The 22265-nt window shown below is 49.9% G+C and overlaps 1 protein-coding gene and 1 long non-coding RNA gene across 3 annotated transcripts in view; one reads left to right on the forward strand and one right to left on the reverse strand.

Annotated features, from left to right (window-relative positions):
• LOC112899178 (MAP7 domain-containing protein 1-like) overlaps positions 1–12655 on the reverse strand; it is a 40885-nt gene extending 28230 nt beyond the window's left edge. The window contains exons 1-5 of the mRNA XM_025967542.1: positions 12496–12655; positions 12243–12425; positions 11896–12170; positions 11720–11823; positions 65–370 (exon numbers count right to left, since the gene is read on the reverse strand). Coding sequence (XP_025823327.1) covers positions 65–370; positions 11720–11823; positions 11896–12170; positions 12243–12388 — 831 coding nt within the window. The 5' untranslated portion in view covers positions 12389–12425; positions 12496–12655. The remainder of the gene's footprint in view (positions 1–64; positions 371–11719; positions 11824–11895; positions 12171–12242; positions 12426–12495) is intronic.
• Positions 12656–17742: 5087 nt separating this feature from the next.
• On the forward strand, positions 17743–21946 carry LOC112892038. 2 transcript variants are annotated; one of them, XR_003228652.1, is made up of 2 exons: positions 17743–17814; positions 18244–21946. It is a non-coding gene; the product is annotated as an uncharacterized LOC112892038 (long non-coding RNA). The 2 variants fall into 2 exon arrangements; XR_003228651.1 differs by lacking the exon at positions 17743–17814 and adding an exon at positions 17821–18101.
• The last annotated feature ends 319 nt before the right edge of the window (positions 21947–22265 follow it).

Raw genomic sequence — 22265 nt, forward strand, 5'->3', positions numbered from 1 at the left:
TGATTTTCTAAGCTCTGCGGTGAAGATATTTCAGCAACCAGGGGAACCCATTAAGGAAACGTACCCGAGGGAGCGAGGGCTTACCTTGGTGCGCTTTCTTTTGCTCCTTGAGCTGCTCTTGGTGCGCCGCCTGTTTTTCCTTGAGCTGTTTTTGGAGCTCGTAGTTTGCCTTCTCGAGGTTTTGCAGGTCGTTCTTGAGCAGCCAAGTCTCTCGAGTTCTCTCCTGTTTCAGCATATCAAGCTCCCTCTTTAGATAGCAGTTCTTCGTCTGCTCGTCGCAGATGCGCTTGTCCAGAGCAGCCAGCTCTTGGTGACCACTCACAACCGCGCTCAGCTTCTCTGATTTCTTCTGGGAGTGAGTGATCACATGCTGCGTAACGATGGAGATTGAGTCAAAAACTTGTCAATACGAACAAGCAGAACAATACTCAGGTCTTATCTAGGAAAAATCGTACAGTTCTTTGAAGGTTCTCTTGAAGGTCTTTATGTTTTCGCCGTCAGCATGGGGTCATCTGTCAGACCGGGGCCACGGGGCTGCGTACGTCAAGGAGTCCGTATTGGGCTAAGGGATAGGACATGTTCTGTACCTTATTTATGTTGTATTCTACCCGCATGCGGAGTAGAACTAGTCGATGCAGAAGGAAACTACTCGAGTTGTACTTGAGTACGATTTCTAAGTTAGTATCAGACTAGGATTCATGTAACCCTGTCCCCCCGGATATATAAGGGGGGGCAGGGACCCCCTCAAAACCAAGATCACCAGATCAACACAAAGCAATACAAACCATCATACAGGACGTAGGGCATTACGCATATTGGCCTGAACCTGTCTAAATCTTGTGTTGTTGCACCTTCGAGTTCCTGATCTCGGCGCATCCCAACCGAAAACCTACCACCTTGGGTATACCCCTCGGTGGGCAGCCGGATAAAACCCGACAGCTGGCGCGCCAGGTAGGGGAGCGCATCAGAGATCCGCTGGAGAACTCGATGGCTCTTTTCAAGTTCCCCAGTCCCGTGCTCCCTGAGAGCACAACCTTTGTTTTTGGCTCGTGGGTTTGCGTTGCCAATGGCGCAGGCGGTTTCCGTCGGCACATCGTCGACGACACCTTCAAGCTAAAAACACTTGCCTCAAGGCTCGACGACTTTGTCAATAGTCTCGACGAGTTGCCGTTTTTGACTCTGCCAGGGAAACCGAGGCAGAGTCTATCTACTGTTCCTTTTTCCCACGTTGGAAAGGACCTGGACTCTTTGCTCCAGGCTGGAGGTTCCGAGGCCACCGCATGTCGGGAAGCTGAGGATCACCTAGCCACTTGTGGGCTGATGATCACCACCACCTCCGAAGGACGAATTGTTCATTGGAGGGGATGAATCTGTCCGATCTACTCGGACATGAAGACCGCTTGGTAGCCCACCTTGAGCCTTTGCCTTTCAGGAGGGCAGGGCGTTGGCTACCATAACCGAGGGCTCGACTGAGCTAGTCGAAGGCCCCTCTGAAGAACTCGCAACTTGCCAAGTCCTGATGGCGGAAGAAGGGACGATGATGCCCTCATCCCCATTGGCGCACTTGATGGCATATCAGAAGATGAAGACACCGCTGAAGCCGAGAACGAGAACGACGCCGAGCGCGACGCGCGACGGGCAAGGAACAGAGCTCGTGCGGTTCGCAGAAGGCGAGCCAACGAGCGCATACGTTCTGCACAGCGCGAACTCGACGCCAAATTCGCCGCGGCAGATGAGCGTGGCTTCAGGACTCCTGTGGCCAACATTGCTCGGATAACAGCATTACTCGAGCGAAGCAACGACCCCAACGTCCGACAAGCACTCATCTACGCCCAACGGGCGTGGGTCCAGTTGGACCAGCAGGCTCCGGCATCGCTTGTCAGGGACGAGCGCGTCAGAGACAGTCGAAGCCAGGCCCCAAGTCGAACAACAGGTAATCGCCCGCGACCCCAACGCAGCAACAACAATGATGGCGTGGGTGGAAGCCAGCTCACCGGTGGAGCGGCAGCCACCTCCGGCAAACAACCCGAGGCAGCCCAACCCTCCACGTCAACAACCTGATCTTCGCCAGAAGATCAATGAGGGGCGCGATGCCCGGTCAGTCCTCGACTCGAGGCGACGGAGCCGAGCGAGACGATGCTGACTGCAGCGATCGTTTCCCTGCGTTCACTGCGAGATTCAACAACTACAAGTACCCGGAGGGTTTTAAGCCAATTGGCATTACCAAGTACAACGGCAAGCAGGCCCCCCAACAATGGCTCCGCTGTTACTCTACTGCCATTGAGGTGGCTGGCGGCTCCAACACTACCAAAGTCGTCTACTTTCCGATGCTTTGGAGCCTGCACCGTTGACTTGGCTGGAAAGCCTCCCCAGCGACTCCATCGACTCCTGGGAAGGCCTCAAGAAGGTCTTCATCGACAACTTCCAGGGAGCGATATCCCGAGCAGGAACCCGGCACGACCTCGCCCAGTGCAAGCAAGAGCGCAATGAACTCCTCCGATCCTACACCCGCCGTTTATTTGATGTGCGGGCCACCATCGCCAACATCTCGGAAGAGGACATTATCGACTGCTTCTACAACGGCCTCACAGACCCAGGTATATATCATGATTTTGGGCGTAACAGGCCGAAGACGGTTGCAGGTCTACGCGACATGATGCACGACTGGTCTGAACAAGAAGAAAAGATGCGCGAGAGGTTTTCAAGACGCACCGACCTCAACCAGAAGCGCAACAACAACAACCGGGCTGACAAAGGCCAGCGGGACTTTTCGGGTTCTTCCCGAAAACGCAAGCCAGACGATCTTGTCGCAGCTGTGGACCGTCCTCCACGGGGCAAGAAGTCGACCACGCAGGAGCAGTTTGAAAAACTCCTGCAGAAGAAGTGCCCGTGGTGTGTCAACTCCAAACACGCAGCGATCGACTGCTTTCAGCTCAAGCGCACCTTTGGCTCTCCTGGAAACGGCAAGAAGAACAAGTCGAGGGGCAAAGAGCCCGAAGACGAGGAACAGGATGACAAATCTGAGACGCCCAAATTCCAGGATGCCTCCAAGACCGTCAACGTCATCTTTGGCGGTGATGAAGATTTTTGCTCCAAGCGGGAACAGAAATTGCTGCTACGGGAGATTCTATCAGTTGAACCGGCGGTACCACGACCACTCCGATGGTCGGAGGTCCCCATATCATTTTCCCGTGATGATCAATGGACCAGCTTTTCCGAGCCTGGGAAGTTCCCACTGGTGCTGGATCCCGTGGTCGCAGAGGTCAAGCTTACTCGGGTTCTTATCGATGGTGGGAGCGGACTCAATCTTATCTTCGCCAGTACGCTGAAGAAGATGGGTCTGGACCTTACCAACAAGCTCACTCCGAGCAAAGCTCCTTTTTACTGTATTGTCCCTGGCAATGCCGCGCATCCGTTTGGAACAGTCGTTCTCCCAGTCACTTTCGGGACGAGGGAGAACTACCGAACCGAGTTCATCAAGTTCGAGGTGGCCAACTTCGAATCTTCCTACCACGCTATACTGGGGAGGCTGGCGCTCGCCAAGTTCATGGCGGTGCCGCATTATGTCTACTTGCTTCTGAAGATGCCAGGATACAGTGGTGTGCTCACGCTCCGAGGCGACTTGAAGAAGTCTTATGACTGCAATCAAGAGGCCATCCAGTATGCATCGACTTCCCGCGTGCCAGATGCTTCCGCTGAAGCACTCGCGGCCGCACAGCGACTCTCTCAAGCTGAGCTAGACATCCCGACGAAGAAGGCGAGCCAATCGGGCGTCAAGTCGACGGGCGAGATGGCTCTCAAGACGATCCAGCTCCAAGAAGGCGACTCATTCAAGACAGCCATCATCGGCGCGGGCTTGGGTGACAAATAGGAACTCGAGCTCGTCAGCTTCCTGCGGGCTAACCGAGACATATTCGCATGGAAGCCATCGGATATGCCAGGGGTGCCTAAGGAGCTGATCGAGCATAGTCTCAACGTGTACCCACAAGCTGTACCAAAGAAGCAACGACTTCGCCGTTTTGCCCCTGATAAACGGGAGGCTATCAAACGGGAACTAGCCAAACTCCGCGCGGCTGGATTCATTAAAGAAGTGATCCACCCAGAGTGGGTAGCTAACCCCGTCCTTGTATTAAAAAAGAATAAAGAATGGAGAATGTGTGTCGATTATACTGATCTCAACAAGCATTGCCCAAAGGATCACTTTGGGCTCCCTCGCATCGATTAGGTAGTCGACTCGACCACAAGTTGTGTACTATTATGTTTCCTTGATTGTTATTCAGGCTACTACCAGATTGCTCTCAAGGAAGAAGACCAGATCAAGACCGCGTTCATCACCCCGTTTGGGACTTATGCCTACAAGACAATGTCCTACGGGTTGAAGAACGCTGGTACCACCTATCAGCGGGCAATTCAGATGTGCTTCGCTGATCAGTTACACCGGAACATGGAGGCCTACGTGGACGACGTGGTCGTGAAAACCCGGAGTCCCGAGGGCCTGATCACGGATCTGGAGGAAACTTTTGCCAGCCTAAGGAAGTACCGATGGAAGCTTAATCCAACCAAGTGCGTTTTCGGTGTTCCATCAGGCAAATTGCTCGGGTTCATAGTCAGTAGCCGGGCATCGAGGCCAACCCTGAAAAGATTACCGCCATCACTTATATGGAGGCACCTGCCACGATCAAAGATGTGCAGAAACTTACAGGGTGCATGGCAGCTCTCAACAGGTTCATCTCCCGGCTCGGGGAGAGAGGACTACCTTTTTTCAAACTCTTAAAGCGCCAAGACAAGTTTTACTGGACAGAGGAAGCCGAGCGGGCTCTGCAGGATCTCAAGCAGCACTTACAGTCGCCCCCGATCCTCACAGCACCATTGCCGGGTGAGACCCTTTTGCTTTACATTGCGGCAACTACCCACGTTATTAGCAGTACTATTGTTGTCGAACGCTCCGAGGAAGGCCATGCTTTTGGCGTGCAGCGGCCTGTGTACTTTGTCAGTGAAGTACTCTCGGAGTCTAAGGTGCGGTACCCGGCGGTTCAAAAGCTTCTCTATGGCATACTGATCACCTCAAGGAAATTACGCCACTACTTTGAAGAGTACCAGATCACCGTGATCACAGACTACCCGTTGGCGGATATCCTACACAACCAAGACGCCACGGGTCGTATTTCAAAATGGGCAGTGGAACTGGGGGCTTTGTCGATCGACTTCAAGCCACGCACTGCAATCAAGTCCCAAGCTCTAGTCGACTTCATGGCAGAGTGGAGGGAAAATCAAGTTCCCAATCCAGTGACAAGCCAGATCATTGGACCATGTACTTCGATGGTTCTCTCAAGCTCGATGGCGGCGGCGCTGGAGTTTTATTCATTTCCCCAAGAGGCGAACAACTCAAGTACGTCCTCCAAATTCTCTGGGAGGTATCCAACAATGAAGCCGAGTATGAAGCCTTGCTTTACGGGCTTCGTTTGGCGATATCACTAGGGATCAAGCGACTACTTGTCTACGGCGATTCACTTTTGGTCGTTCAGCAAGTCAACAAGGAGTGGGACTGCAACAAGGAGACCATGGAAGTCTATGTACAAGAAGTACGCAAGCTAGAAAACAAATTTTCTGGCCTAGAAGTTCATCATGTGCTGCGGGAACACAATGTCGCTGCCGATGCCTTATCTAAGCTGGGATCAACCCGAGCACAAGTCCCAGCAGGGGTATTCGTTCAGGAGCTGAAGCACCCGTCCATCAGCCCTTCACCACAGGTTTCCACCACCACTGGCTCTGTACAGCCAGAATGGGAGGTTCTGCTGGTCGGTGAGGACTGGAGAGGACCTTTCATCGACTTCATCCGAGATCTCGTATTACCAGCAGGGATGGACCCCAAAAGCGCTGCTGCCGCCCGCCTCATGCGACGGAGCAAGGGGTTTGTCCTAGTCGAAGACAAACTTTATCGGCGCGGCGCACGATCTGGAGTACTCATGAAGTGCGTCACAACAGAAGACGGTCTGGACATATTGAGGGAGATACACGAGGGCGTGTGCGGTAACCATGCCGCGTCAAAGTCACTGGTCGGCAAAGCATACAGAGCCGGTTTCTGGTGGCCTACCGCCGTGTCCGACGCTGAAGATCTGGCGCGACGATGTCAGAATTGCCAGTTCTTCGGTAAGCAAACTCATGTCCCGGCCCACACCCTCATCACTATACCGCCTTCCTGGCCGTTCGCTTGCTGGAGCCTCGACATGATTGGGCCCTTCGCAACGGCGCCAGGAGGTTTTACTCATGTTCTGGTGGCTATCGATAAGTTCACCAAGTGGATCGAGTTCAAGCCGATCGCCAAACTTACTCCAGACAGGGTGGTCGACTTCATCTCCGACATCTTACATCGTTTCGGCTTCCCCAACACTATTATCACTGACTTGGGTTCAAATTTCACGGCCAACCAATTCTGGGAATTCTGTGAAAACTCATCCATCGAGGTCAAATATGTTTTGGTAGCTCACCCAAGGGCAAATGGGCAAGTCGAGCGGGCGAATGGCTTGATCATTGACGGCCTCAAGAAGAGACTTTACGATGCCAACAGCAAAAAGGGCGGGAAGTGGATTCACGAGTTGCCACACGTCGTCTGGGGGCTCAGGACTCAACCTTCAAAAGCCACAGGGCAGACCCCGTTCTTTCTTGTCTACGGTTCCGAGGCGATCCTCCCAGCAGATATTATGTGGAAATCCCCAAGGGTCGAGATGTATAAAGAAGGCGGGCGGACGAAGCACGACAGCTGGAGTTGGATTCTGTCGAAGAGGCTCGCTGCTCTGCTCTCGTTCAGTCAGCCCGTTACCTACAGGGAATCTGGCGATATCATGATCGCAACATTAAGGAAAGGTCGTTTAGCATTGGCGACGTCGTCCTTCGTCGCGTTCAGGACGAGTCGGGTTTGCACAAGCTTAACTCAAGATGGGAGGGACCGTTCATCGTCAAGAGAGTTACAAGTCCAGTATCTTATCGACTTCAACACCCCGACAGTCAGGATGTACCCAATTCATGGAATATCCAGCACCTGCGACGGTTCTACCCCTAAGCAGATTCGTCTCCATTTTCTGTATGTGTCAAGGGCAAGTTTTACTTTTCCGGGTCGATATGGCGGCTTTGTGCCACACAACCCGAAATGTAAATTCTTGAATATAACTGCGGCGGCTTTGGCCATGCTCAAATTTTATACAAAATCGACTACTTGCTAGTGGCACATGGGTCGTCGCGATGCTAATCATTTTCTTTCAAACTGGTTAGGCCCGTCTGGCTCGGGCTCTATCTAACTTGTTTAAACACGTCCGCATGATTGGCTACTCCTGCGGTGGTTACACCTCAGGGTAGTTTTCGACTGTTTGCCATGAGCATCCTAGTCGTCGCGCCACAGACCGCGCGTTCCGGGCACGAGTGGATCCCTTTTGGCGGGATCTTATCTAGCTCACCCGATGAGCTCTCGCGAAGGGCTAAATCGACTATTCTCTGAGTCGTTGCACTCAGAAGTCGCATGTCCCTACTACAGAGCGGATGGAGCCCCTAAACTTTATACAAGGCTACAAGAGAACAAAGGTAGTTCCTTATATTACAAAGTCATGTACACTAACGGTTCAACCTTGGACCATGTCTCCCACAATTTTTTCAGCCACCGGTCGGACCTCTAGCAAATACTCGCGGAAGTTTTCATCAGTGCACTCAGCAGCTGCACCCTCCACGAGTACTTCTAGCCGAGCCTTTGGCCAGAAGGACTTCACGAGGCCCAGGGCATGACCCACGTAAGATGTGGCCGCTTCGGTGACAAAGTTGAGGATCTTTTATGGCGCCCCGCGAAGTCGATCAAGTAGTGGTGGCCCATCTTCAGCGCCGTCTTCCTGTGGATCCACCATCTCTACGAGTTCTTGAGCCGCCGTCTTCAAGTCATTAAGTTCCTTCTGGCGCTGCTCTTTCTCCTCGCCCAAAGTCTTGATCTGCTGGAGACAGTCGGCGAATTGCTTCTCCGTGTCGTCCATCACCTTCCGCAGACCTTAGACTTCATCTGCGCGGCGATACAGCATGTTCTTCAAATCAGTAAGCAATCCCTCTTTATAACTTAAGAGTTGTTTAAGTTCTGCATGATAAGCAGGTTTCAGACCATGAAGTTATCGACTACGGGTATGATTTCGAGAGTCGAATTCAACGTACCTTGATGGGTTTTCCGCTGCTCTTTGAGTCGGCCTTGGAGCTTGATGATAGTCTGCTCGAAGCCGGCTCGCTCTTGCATCAGCTCGTCGATACGCCTGGTGGACTCTTCCAGCTTCATTGAGGTTTTTTGGTTCATGTCCTACATGTTCCTGGGCGTCAGAGACAAGCGACTTCAGCATACAGTTACCAGCGGTTTAGACAAGATTTACCAGAGCAAACGAGTCGATCGCCTTGATCATTTGGCGCAGGCGGCTCAGATCGTCCCCTGGGAGGTGCATCTCTTGGAGTATATCAGTGTTCTCCCCTCCAGGGGTTGGCAACCCGGTTGCCTCGCAAGAAGCACCCGCACCCTCCAAGGCTGACGGCTACGGGGTCTCTGCAAAGGACAAGTGTTAATATAGCAATGATTGCGGCAGAAGGCAGTGGGATCATTTACCTGCAACGTCGACGGGTACGGCAGTGGCGGCCTCGACTTGCTCATTGCCAGGGGCTTCGGGTTCCGCGTGCTGGAGCTCGGGCAGTGGCGAGTCAAGCACAATTACATCTGCCCTCCCTGCTGGCTCCAGCGCGTTGGGTTGCCCAGGCGAAAGCTCGGGGGCTGGTGGAGCCAACTCGAGTTCTGGCGCTACCGCAGCGGTCGACCTGCTTAAGACAACATCACAACACTTTTACACTCGGGATCGGATCATCGTTGGTTTTTTCCACACCAGCTTTAAGGGTTTCTTCACCATTGTACTCGTGGCCGGTGGTGCAGGCGTGCAAGTCGATGAGGCTGGAAGCGCTGGCGTGGCGATGGCCGCGGCACCCACTGATGGTGACAGGGCCGCTTCAGTCGAGGGCGCGAGTGGCCCCGATGCAGGGCCCGCCACGGCAATCGTTACGTCCTCGGCACGGGACGGTGCCGGTTTCACCCCATCGGCTTCTGTGGGTCTGGCCTCTAGTGCGTCATTCCCGGTGAGGGGCGTTTCGGCTACCCTCTGGCGCTGGGGGCTGGGCAAAGAAGACGATGGACTGCAAAGCAGAGTTGTTATCAATATTTTAACGAAACAACTCGACACTTTATAGCTTGACAGATACTTACCCGGCGAGGTCAGCGGTGCTGGCTTTGCGTTTCCGCATCTCCCGGTGCCGCCGGGGAACTAGAGGTGCGTCGTCAGATAACTCCACGGATGATCCGGAGGAGTTGTTTGCTTGCACCCCCTCCCCAGTTGCCTGGCTGCCCGCGGCTGATTCGCTGCCAGCAATTTTTTCCTTCTGTGCTTTGGCTGCGGCGCTGGGCAGCATATGGTAAGGCCGGGGCAGATCGGGTTGTGGTGGGTAACTCCGATACAGCACTGTTGAATCCTGTGTTAAGACAATCAGTTAGTATTAACTCTTCAGATTGAGGGAAGAAGTCAAGAAGTCGAACACTTACTGCTGGTGGTCGATTCTGGGCTGTAAATCCCGCTGGAACATACGGGACGGCATCCACATCTAGCAGAATTCGCTTGACGCGAACAAGTGCAGCATCGTCCCCAAGCTCTTCTGCGCACATACGGGATGGGTCTTCAGTACCCATGTACTCGAATCCTAAGGTATGACACTGCTAAATGGGTTGAACTCGGCGTTTGAAAAATAATAACATCACTGATGCCCCGGTTACCCCCATCTCTTTGTGCGCGGCAATCAACTCGAGCAGCTCTTTTACTTGGTCCATCTCGGCTTCATTGGGCTCCAATGTCCATTCGCCTCGCTGAACAGGGGGCCTGCCGGACCGCACAGGGAGTTGGGGAGCATGGTTCGCAATGTAGAACCAGTGTTGTTTCCACCCGGGGACATTTGAAGGAAATTTGTACGATATATATTTGTCACTAGCGTGTTGCCTAAGCTGGATACCAGTGCCCCCTATTGCAGAAGGATTTTTTGAGGTGGGCTGGGGCTTCACGCGGAAAAGATAGCGGAAAAGAGCCCAATGGGGCTCAATTCCGAGGAAGGCTTCGCAGAAATGGATGAAAATGGAGATATGGCAGATCGAGTTGGGGTTGAGATGTTGCAGCTCAATCCCATAGAAGAAGAGAAGGCCACGGAAGAACGAACAAGTGGGGAGGGCAAATCCCCGTTCAGAAAAAGAGTAGAAAGAAACGATCTCATCGATGCTTTCCATGGGAAATGAATCGCGAAAGGGAAGGCGCCAATTGATGAGATCCCTCTTCTGAAGCAGACCTCCCAACACTAAATTTGCTAGATTATGGCGAGAACACTTACTAATTGACCATTCACCGGTTGCTGCTTGCGCTTCTTTCAAGTCCTTCTGGTCGGTCTTTTTCGGCGCCATTTCAACTCTTTTCAGCCACGAGTTGTTCGCTCAGCGCTCGGGGGCTATGGTGGCGAGCTCGAAGATTTTCGACTATGCTGGGCGGCGGAAGGGTTCAGGCAGGTCAAACTCTAATTGGGGTTTTGTTTTTCTTTGGTGGCGGCGTCAGATCTGAAGGCACAGGAAAAACCCTAACTGACCGTGGGGTTAAATAACCAGCGTTCAGGCAGTGGTTTACTGTGTGAAAGATGAAGCGTCGCGCAATGGGATTAATTGGATACAGGCAGTTTTTTGGCAGATTTTTTGGGCCGTTACTTGATTCACCATTTTTTCTGGGTTAGTTGTCCCGAAAAAAGAGGTTTTTTGGGTTTCGAGTCTAATTTTTGCTAATTGCTTCCTCTTGGACTTTATTGTTTCAAAAGGAACATTTTTGCCACGATCTTTGGGATCTTTTTTTCCAAAAAAAAAATTGGATTGAAAGCTCGGGGGCTGTGAGACACATGGCATCGACTACCTATTTTTCGAAAGTACTCGAAGGATAAGAAGGAAAGATTCAAGGCTAGTTTGACCCTCAGCTTGATTCTTTGATTCAACCTAAGGCTCGGGGGCTACTCCATATGGAGTGCGATTATTTATCGCACCCCATATAAAAGAAAGAATTCGGGGCATGAGCACCTCATAGCTTCGATGCAGTCAGAAGAGTACTCGAAGAAAAATTTCAGGACGGAGCTTCGAAAGAAGTCGAAGATTGCTTCAGAAGTACTCGAAGAGCCTGCAGTACTCAGCTACGAAGAGCTTGGGGGCTTGTCAGACCCGGGGCCACGGGGCTGCGTACGTCAAGGAGTCCGTATTGGGCTAAGGGATAGGACATGTTCTGTACCTTATTTATGTTGTATTCTACCCGCATGCGGAGTAGAACTAGTCGATGCAGAAGGAAACTACTCGAGTTGTACTTGAGTAGATTTCTAAGTTAGTATCAGACTAGAATTCATGTAACCCTGTCCCCCCGGATATATAAGGGGGGGCAGAGACCCCCTCAAAACCAAGATCACCAGATCAACATCAAGACAATACAAACCATCATACAGGACGTAGGGCATTACGCATATTGCGGCTTGAACCTGTCTAAATCTTGTGTTGTCTGCACCTTTGAGTTCCTGATCTCGGCGCATCCCAACCGAAAACCTACCACCTTGGGTATACCCCTCGGTGGGCAGCCGGATAAAACCCGACATCATCCACCAAGTCGGTGTTGATGACATTTTTGTACCCGGGCCCGGCCTTCAGTATCTCACCAGGACTCCTTGACGTCCCGGCGGCTTCTTCAGGTGCTGGCTGCTGGGCACCTGCAAGCACAAGTGTTTTCAGTGCATTGCGCCTGGATCCCGGTAGCTAGCCACGGGTGGTCAGATGCTTACCTGCGCCATCCATAGGCGCGGCGTCAGGGGCCTCGACTTGTGCCCCGCCACCGGTTTCGGCTTCGCCTTGTTGGAGTCCAGGAGGCGACAAGTCGGGCAGCATCGCGTCCGCCTTGGGGGCTGGCTCCATGGGCGCTGACTCACCAGGCGCCGATGGCTCGGGGGCTGGAGCGGCTGTGGCTGGCCCCGCACCGGACGACTCAGCTCGGGTTGACGACTCGGGGGCTGAGGTAGTCGTGGCCAGTTCCAGCTGGAGCTGCACCGCGCTTGCGGCCCTAATGATGTCGAAGTCATTGTTATACAAGTTGAAAAGAGCAGGATATTTATGTGATCAGATGCAAACTTACAGTTTAGACTTCTTTTTGACGTCCTTTTTCACCCGCAAGGCCCGCCGTGGAGTTTCCGTTGCCGGCGGCGGGGTTTGCTCAGCTGATGGTGTGGTCCCCGCCATGGCAATGGTAACGGCCGCGATGGCGGATGGACCTGTTCCCATCTCTTCGGGCTCGGTCCTGGGTGAAGAAGCGGGAAGACTACAAGTGGATACTGTCAGCGTATAATAATACTGACATTGGGCAACTCATCAAAGCAGCAAACAAGTACCTGGAAGATTCGACTTCTTGCGCCTTTCGCTTGCGCACTACTTGACGCCCCTGCAGCACCTGAGGTAGGGCTTCGGTTAACTCCACGGCTGGCCTGGAGGAGTTATCCCTTCCTGCCTCCCTTTCAGCTTCCTCCTCCACCAGGTGGCCTTCGTCCTCCGTGGACCCGCTGTTGGGCAGAGCTTGGGCTATGCGAGCCCTCTTTGCTTCGACAGCGGCGCTGGGGAGGAGGTGGTCTGGCCGGGGGATGTCAGGTTGCGGCGGGTAGCTGCGGTACAGTTCTGTGTGCCCCTGCGGAAGATTTTTAGTTAGCAGCGGCAGAACAAAGTTTGTCTCCAACAAAAAGTAGTCGAATACTTACCGGCATTGGAGCATTTCGCGCGGAAAACAATTCTAGGACGTAGAGGACGGTGTCCACGTCCAGCAGTACCCGCCTGACTCGGAGGAGTGCGGCGTCGTCTGACAGCTCCTCTGCGCACATGCGAGATGGATCTTCAGAGCCTATGTACTCGAATCCAAGTCGGTGGTGCTGTTGGATCGGTTGGACTCGGCGTTTGAAGAAAGAGAACATAACGGAAGCGCCGGCCACCCCCATTAGCTTGTTAGCTTCTATGAATTCTAATAATTCCTTGACTTGATCCCGATCCCCCCTGGAAAGTTCAAGATTCCAGTCCGGCCTCACTACAAGTGGGTTATTTGTTTTTTCTGGGAGTTGGGGGGCATGATTTTCAGTATAGAACCAATGGTTTTTCCACCCGGGAATGTTACGAGGGGAATTTGTATGAGAGGTACTTTTCCCCGGCCTGCTGACGCAGTTGGATGCCGGCGCCCCCTACAACATAAAGTTTTTTTGAGGTGGGTTGTGGCTTGACGCGGAAGAGGAAGTGGAAAAGACCCTACTGGGGCTCGATTCCGAGGAAGGCTTCACAGAAATGGATAAAAATAGAAATGTGGCAAATAGAATTTGGGTTGAGGTGATGAAGCTCAAGGCCGTAATAATAAAGAAGGCCGCGGAAGAAAAAACAAGAGGGGAGGGCCAATCCCCGTTCGGCAAAATGGTAAAATGTGACGATTTCGTCGATATTTTCCATAGGTAAAGGTTCACGGTAAGAAGGGCGCCAATTGATAAGATTCTTGTCTTGCAGCAACCCCTCAAATACAAGTTTGTTAAGATCGTTGAGGGAACACTTACTGCGTGTCCACTCCCCAGTCGGTGGCTGCGCCTCCTTCTTCTTCCCTTCTGTTTCTGATTTCATGGACGTCATCTCCGGATTCGCTCGCCACGAGTTGCTCGGGGGCTGCGGGGAGAGGTGCGGGGAGATCTGGAGGGTTGGGATTTCTTCGGGAGGATGGCGGCGGCGCGTGGCTCTGTTTGGGGAATTTTTGCGGTTCTTGGCAGATTGCAGAATGGAAGCACAGTTTTTTCACTGTTGCCGCGGGGTTAAATAACCAGCGGTTGGGGAAAATTTTATTGTTCCAAAGTTGAAGAGCCGTTTTTGGGAATATTCCGAAGATGAGGGGTCATTTGGTGGACTGTTTGGATTAAATATTCGATTAATCATTTTTTCAAGGTCAGCTGTCCCAGAAAAAGGGGTTTTCCGAATCCGTGATCTAACTTCCATCATTTGTACCATCACATTGATAATTTACCATGTCAACATTTCTAGCCTGCATGCCACGGTTTTTGGATCCTTATCTCCAATTTTGAAGGATTTGGATTCAAGTCTCGGGGGCTGCGGGGTACGTGGCATCGACTACTTATTTTTCAAATTTATTTGAAAGGTAAGGAGGATTTTAGACTAATGCGACCCTCAGCCTGATTCTTCGATTCAACCTAAGGCTCGGGGGCTACTCCATATAGAGTGTGATTTTTCAATCGCACACCATATCAGAAACAAAATTCGGGGCATGAGCACCTCATAGCTTCGATGCAGCCAAATAAGTACTCGAAGAAAAGACTTCAAGACAAAGCTTTGAAAGAAGTCGAAGACTACTTCGAAAGTACTCGATAAGCTTGCAGTACTCAGCTACGAAGAGCTCGGGGGCTTGTCAGACCCGGGGCCACGGGGCTGTGTACATAACGTAGTTTAAAGAGGTTTAAGAGATTAAGCCGTCTTATCTCTTATTTATCTCGTTTATCTCTTATTTATCCCATTTAAGTAGGAGATAGAGCTAACCGATACAGAAAGAATCTACCTGAGATATGTTCTGGTACGATTCCTCAGCTGGAGTTGGTTAGTATCTTTGTAACCCTGGCCTGGGAGGACAGGGACCCCTCTAAAAATATGATCTCTAGGTCATTCTACACCTAAGGCAATACAAACCACTATACAGGACTTAGGGTATTACACACCTAGCGGCCCGAACCTGTCTAAAGCTTTGTGTTCCTAGCACCTTCGAGTTCCTGATCTCGGCGTCTCCTCACCTAAAACTTACCACCTTGGGTATATCCCTCGGTGGGCAGCTGGTAAAACACCGACACTATGCCATTCGGAGGATGATGACACAGCACAAACAGACAGCCCACTCCCACCCCGAAGGCATCTTCAGGAGCTGCGTGTCAGTGTTTACTGCCACGCCCACCGATGGATACCCTCGAGATGGTGAGTTTATAGGTAGGGTGTCACCGAGATCAGAAACTCAAACGTGCAACGAACACAAGATTTTAGACATGTTCGAGCCGTCGAGAGTGTAATACCCAACATCTTGTGTGGTTTGTATTGCCTTTAATGGTGATTGTCCCTGAGGGGGTCCCTATCCGCCCTTATATAGTCTGAGAGAACAGGTTTAGTCAGGTACAATTCCAGGAGTCCTACCTGAGTACTTCTCGGGTAATTTCTTACCGTATCCGACTAGTTTCACTACTGTATGAGTAGTCCTGTTGCACTATGAGTAGTTACAACAGATGTAGAGTGTGGGCCATATTCCATCCCGTATCCTAGGAGAAGTACGCCACGTGCATAGTCCCGTGTGCTCGGATCTGACAGCGTGTGCACTCCAAAGTTGCAAGGCCAAGGAGAGAACCATTCGCATCGAAGATGATCCCTACGAAGGTTCTGAAGAAGTATCATAGGGACCAAAGGGACCTAAGGGAACACCACCGGAGGTCAAGGAGGCGGGAGGAACCATGGCCGCCGTTGACAGTCGAATTGAACAGACACCGTGGCCACCTTGTTTCAACGTGTTGATCCTCCCGCAATATGATGGGGAAACAGACCCGAGGGAGTTCTTACTCAAGTATGAAGCTGCAGTAGAATCCAACGGAGGGGGTTTGGCAATCAAGGCCAAAGCCTTCGTCATGGCCGTAAAGGGCTCCACACAACACTGGTTCGCTAGCATCCCGAAGGGTCACATATACTCATGGAGCCAGTTGCGATCCAAGTTGGTGACCAGTTTCCGAGGGCTGAAAATGGAGGAATTGACATCCCGTGACTTCCACAATTGTAAGCAAGGGGAGAGGGAGACGCTACAAGAGTACATGCAGCGCATCATCAAACTACATGCCAAAGCTTTGAATGTGGCGGACCTGACCATCATCGAAGCTGCAACAAGTGGGTTGCGAGTAGGGTCCTGCCAAGACTACCTAGACAGGTGCAAACCAAACACTGTCGGAGAACTCTTTGACATCATGCAAGAATATTGCAAGTCGAACCGGGGAAGAAGGAGGAGGATCGAAGCCATGAACCAAGAGAAGAAGGTAAGAACAAACCAGTGGCCGCAGACGAAGCTCTAGCATGCGGACCCACCAAAGCAGCAAGGCCAGAAGCCTGTGAACATAGTCTTTGGAGGCCAACAGCAACATGACTTTCAAAGCCCATCAAACTGGGGCGGCTGAGGCGGAAGAGAAGGCCGAGGGGGGTCGAGGAGGCCTAGGGCCTCCGGGACCAAAGGTACCGTTTTGCTACAAGTCCCGAAACACTACAACCTCATCTTTTTCCGGATGAGCCAAAGTTTCGCCTTCCTTGGGGGGCGGGCTTGACCAGCAACAATCTGTCCTCGGCGAATCATTTCCGCGATCACAGCTTCGGTCATGCCGCTGATACCAAGGGATCTGGTTGGGGGCCTCGCGCGGTCAATCTTCGGCGCCATGAGGACCAAGGGGGATGTGTCTACAGGCGAAGTGAGAGCTTAGACAAGAGATGGAAGCAGCAGGGCTCAGGAGATGAAAGTGAGAGCTTGGACGAGTTGGGACAAGCGATGGAAGCAGTGAGCGTAAGGATGGAGGCGAACAACATAACAATTATATAGCGTGTCAGCGCAGAGAAGAGAAAAGGACACTTATGCCCCCTATCACAGTCGACTGTTACCAACGGGTCTCCGCGGTCACTGAGGGGCTGGGCAATCTTTTTACCATCACCTGAATGATAGATTCCCGCCATCTCTCTTTTGTTCTCTTCGGTCTTCGTCGTTTTTTCAGGAACTCGCATTCTCCCATTTCGACGCCGAAGATCCGAGGGGCGGCGCTTTGAGCCGCGCTGCACGCGACAGAATAGTCGAGGCCTTGGGACTTCCGAAGAAGGTCCTCGCCCTCGAGGGGCTACTGTTGGGGGGCTCACCTTCGGATCGCGCCGAAGGGTTAGATGACGAAGGGCGACGGTGACCCTCCAGGGCTTCGTGAACAAATCAAGGGTCTTTGGTCAGAGCCGAAGAGTCACAGAGACGAAGACCTCCCGAAGGATCATTGAGCGAAGCTAACATTGCGACCAAGCCGGCGAGGTGCCAAGAAGTCTGGGGGTCGAAGGCCCGTAGCGTAGGGAATGAGTGAGTCGAGCTGGGCCCGAAGGCCGTGATGAGCTGTAAAGGGGGCTTAGATAGGAAATTACTGTTTGCCCTTAGAATATTCTTGGAATATGGTTATTGGGGGCAAAAAGGTATAATTATGTCGGAGGGTAGGTGAACTGCCCTTATAACTATAACTGATGGGACGGATTTCCGTTGAATAGAGAATTATTTGGTGTCGACCGAATACGTCTCTATCTTCTATCGTACCTTCAAGGTTGTTCCACGGGCTATTGAGGTGCCTCTTCATCCCGAAGGTACCCTCCACCAACAGTCTGGATCTCTTCTCTACATCCAAAAAGAACCAAATGGCGAAAAAAATTCGCTCTTACGTCGCGGCCACAACAACCACCGCTTAAAATATGGTTATTCGGGGTAAAAAGGTGTAATTACATTGGAGGGTAGATAAACAGCTTGTATAAATACTCTAATTGTGATGGAGCGGATTGTCATTGAATAGGCATCAAACTGAAGGCGTACATTTCATCTATGTACCTTCAGAATTGTTCCACGGGTGTTGAGGTGCCTTTTCATCGCGAAGGTACCCTCCACCCAACTTTCTCCATCTCTTCTCTAACATCTAAAAAGAACCAAATGGCGAAAAAAGTTTCGCTTGTACGTCGTAGCCTCAGCAACCATCGTCCCGCCGAAAAAATACAGGGCACCGTCGGATTGCCTCGATCTGCCCTATCCATTCCCCCCTCAGTCCTTTCCGGCGATTGCCCCGCCGGCGGTTGCGGTGGGAGGCCAGGAAGGACGCGCCGCCGCCGGACGCCACCCTTCTCCGTTCCATGGTCATCGCCACCACCGCCGCCGCTCATTCTCCATGTCGGTCGCCCCCTCCTTCCTTCTCCCACACCGCTGCGTCCTCCATCCTGCCTCCGCGAATCCCGTCTTCCTCGCCTCGCGGCAACTGCTCCCGTGGTGATAGTCAATGGGCGAGCTAATTTTTGTCGACCTCCATGGATAGGGAGGCAGAGGGAGCGGCCCCCGCGAGCAACGGTGAGGCGGCGGTCCGATCTACAGGAATTGACGCCTCCTCGTGTCACTCCGCCGTAAGATCCAAATGCAGGTCGCTACCCACTTCCTCCAGTCTGCATTCTGTACAGCGATCCCTCTCCAATATGCATGACCTTTCCTCCTTGCTTGCACCTGCCTGGTCAACATTAGTCTACTCTCTGTTGTTGTGCTTTTGCATAATTTGTGCAGGATTATTTGAGTATCCCTGGTACGGGACTGCAAGCCTTGTTTTTCTTAGGTAGTTGTAGAGATTTCCCCTATGGTTACGTGTTGTTTTAACTGCGGGTCTTGTTTAGCTTTTCGGTAGCTGCTGGAGGGACACACTCAATGGTTTCATCCAAGGAGGTCACATCTGGACATGAGAGCTGTCATGGCCTCCTGGCATATGTATGGTCCCTTATGCTGAAACCTTTGATTGATTTGTTTGCTCTGCATATCTGCCATTGAAGCATGAAATAATTTTGGGTGCACCTTCAATTGTCACTAGCACTCCTTAAGTAGCCATAGGATTTGATTTATATTTGGAGCTTATGAGATTGGCCTATTTTCCCTCAAGCGTATTTCTTTCTAAAATCGACTGACTTTGATCTGTACACAACTATCGTCCTGTATTTTTCTCCTGCCATGTTACAATCGGCATTGTTAGAAGTGCTAATTAACCTGTGACGTTTGGTCTAAATCCTAGATGGCTGGTATGGCGCTTTCTGTAGCACTTATAATTTTAGGAAGTATTGATAATGAGAGACAGTAAACGAACATCATTTTTCCCTTTTACTTTTTATTGGCTGTTCTTTCTTCAATTCAGTTGCCATCAGCATATGTTTTCTTTATCAGGATAAAGCTCTGGGTGCATCAGTGATAAGGTAAGCTATTCATAACTAAATACGTTCTATTCAACCAGTCTAGGCACATATATTGCTCAGGATTTAAACTTGCATTCAATTCAAAACTTAAATAGCTTAACAGTTCATGTTTATCATATGCACCTACTGTCTATAGTTTTGCAAACAGGTAGACTAAGGTATTAAAGAGAATCGCAAGCTTCATGAAAATGGGATGGTGAGAGCCTCTCATTATAGATGATGCAGCAAATGACCTTGGGCATATCAAATTTCTCACATCTTGAATTTTCATCTGTGTGAAAATATAGTCGTAGTTGTGGGTTTTGATCCCTATGTGTTAGCTGCTTACTGTAATCGAGTTTTGCAAAGAAAAACCATAATTAATTCGTCAATCAATTTCATATATAGAAAACCGTAATTGATTCGTCAATCAATTTCATATATAGAAAAACCGTAATTGATTTGCCAATCAATTTCATATATATTTGCATCATATAGCTTTTGTCCGAGTATAACCATGAAGAAATATTAGAATGAAATTGCATGTTATCTTCTTAAGTACACAATTTCACTGCTTTCAACTGTTCATAAAGTGCCCCTGCATGTTGCCTCCCTCATTCTCATTTGTTCCATGTGGCAATATCTTTAGACTTTAGACATTCAGTCATGCCCAACAGTTAGCTCGAAACATTCATTTGCTACATACTTGTCTGAATTCTGAATGACGAAAGAGTTGAGAATTTTCATTCTTCTGGGTATGTACAGAAGTGGAGGGAAATCACATCAAAAACTACGCCATGGAACTTCTAACCGGTCCTTGTGCATCTTTCTATCTTTGCTAATTTCACAACACATTGTTGGACAGTTAGAAGTTGTCATGCTAAGTACCACAGTACTCAAAGTAGAACATTGTTGGATATTCCTATTTCTTTTAGCAGCAAGTACCCTGTGCAACTAAGGAGTTTCGACATTGGTCTGGGTTCAGTGATAAAAAGGTAAAAAAAATGGCACTATCAATCTACAGTTGGCCATAGGTCTTTTTTAGCAAGCTAATAACAGATAAATAGGATTCTTTTTAGAGTTTTCCTTGAGCAGACAAAATTAAGGGCTTGTGATTTTTTTTAATCTAGAAACATGGAGCATGTGACGGACATATATGATGTGTAGGGAAAAGTAGATATACAATTAGGTGCCTCTGCTATGTTTGGGCTTTAAACACAATTTTGGATTTAACAATATACACTTAGGTGCCTCTGCTATGCTCATAGAATCTCCTAAGCAGCTCCTCATATTTGCTCTTTAATTCATCTTATGCTGGATTTGAATTTGAGTTCTGCTTATCGTTTATGGCATCCATGGCCAAACGAGACTCAGAATGCCCATCAACAGAGGATCTCTTGTCACCATCAGGTAGAGTAAAAGAAGTGCCATCAGCCATCTTTGACAGCAGTTCTATTTTTTCAACTATATCTCGAGAATGAAATTGCTCTGGCAAATCCAGGTCTTCTGACTTTCTTCGATTCTCTGAAGAACAGAGTCTTTGAGAAGAAATGGGTACCTTAGAGCTGTAGCCTGTAGCTGAATTCCTTATGTACGAGAGCTCTGATTCCAAAGCTTCATTCAATCTGCTTCTGTACAGGATTTGAGCTTGGCTTCCAACTCTTTCAGCAATGTTTCCTTTAACTGCAGTTCTTATGTGAGCTTCTTGACCTCAACAGACACTTGCTTGAGGCTGTCACGCTGCACTATAAAACCTTTACCTTTTGCAACAGCAATACTAAGTTTTTCTTGGCAGATGAAAGTTTCTGATCTAACTATTCGAGTTCAGAAACCTTTTTTTGAAGCTCAGTATGCGAAGTTTTAAGGGTGTCATCCAGCTTTTCCATGCCATCCCTGATGACTGGAATTTCAGTTTCCACCTGAATGTTTCGTGCATTGAGCTTGTCGATTCTGTCTAGCTATTAGCTCTCCAGGTGGCTTGCCGAGCTTGCCCTGAGGCACATCCGTCAGTTCGTGCCGCAAACCATTACTGCTTAGCCATCCGTCATATTTTCTGCTCAATTAGTCATTTGTTATGAAGCATTTCTGTCATATTGCTCGGCTTGCTCTCAGAGCTAATAGGCAGTGTAAACTTGACCACGAACAAATTCCTTAGTGTGAAGTTTCTTTATGTGGTACAAAATTCTATTTTTAGATACAAATGACAGTTGCTTGAAAGTATTTTTGGTCATTTTATAATCTGACAGTAGATTAAACAAGCACATGATCTGTCTATTGGCAATACAAGTGTTTTTACAAACCAATTAATGTCTACTTACGTAAGTTTTCTTCTATCAACATGATCATATCAGAAACACCACTACCCGCCTCTCAGTATAGTGTGATTATTGTGCTAAGATGATGTCGAATTTCTGAAGACTGCTAGCCGCCTAACCCTGAACAGGATCAAGACACGTCTGTTTTATGTGTATATTATTGGATGTGTCGAAATGCAGAAAGTCCAAGCTATTCCTGCATGAAGATGAGACCAAGAGTCAATTTTCTAGGCGCTCTAAGGATTATCTCCTCTTCTATTGTTCTGTGGATGCAAAAATCCTTCAGTTATGGGAACGCTTGTTCGGTGGAGGAGCTTCGTCATTTTATAGGTTCTTTGTACTATGTGTATGTCTTTATTCTCCCTCTCTAAGTCATGCTATTTGTTTCTCTGGATTCAATGCTCGTGATTTGAACATGGAACTTTACAACCTCCCAAATTGTATGTTTGCTTGGTTAACCTCCAAAATTGTCGAAGGTCGGTGAACTTCGAGTGCGCATGGCTTTGTTTAATTTAAAAACTACATACTTCAATTAACTATTTCCGTGGGCTTTGTTTATTTGATCTAAATTCTTTCGCCGCCCATAGCAATTGTTTCATATGATGTAGAAAATTCGTTATACCCGTAGCAACGTACGGGCACATGCCTAGTAACAGAAAAAAAGAAAAGCCAGGAATTACACTGCAGACACAAAGCAGTTCGTAAGTGGGAAACACCAGGCCCTGCACTGAAAACACAAGGGGGCCTGCCTATCGATCACCATCTTGCAGCTCACGCACTGTGTTGTTCAGGACCAGGTGAATCACACAGGTTTC

Source organism: Panicum hallii, chromosome 1 (genome assembly GCF_002211085.1).
Source record: "Panicum hallii strain FIL2 chromosome 1, PHallii_v3.1, whole genome shotgun sequence".
Lineage (NCBI taxonomy): Eukaryota > Viridiplantae > Streptophyta > Magnoliopsida > Poales > Poaceae > Panicum > Panicum hallii.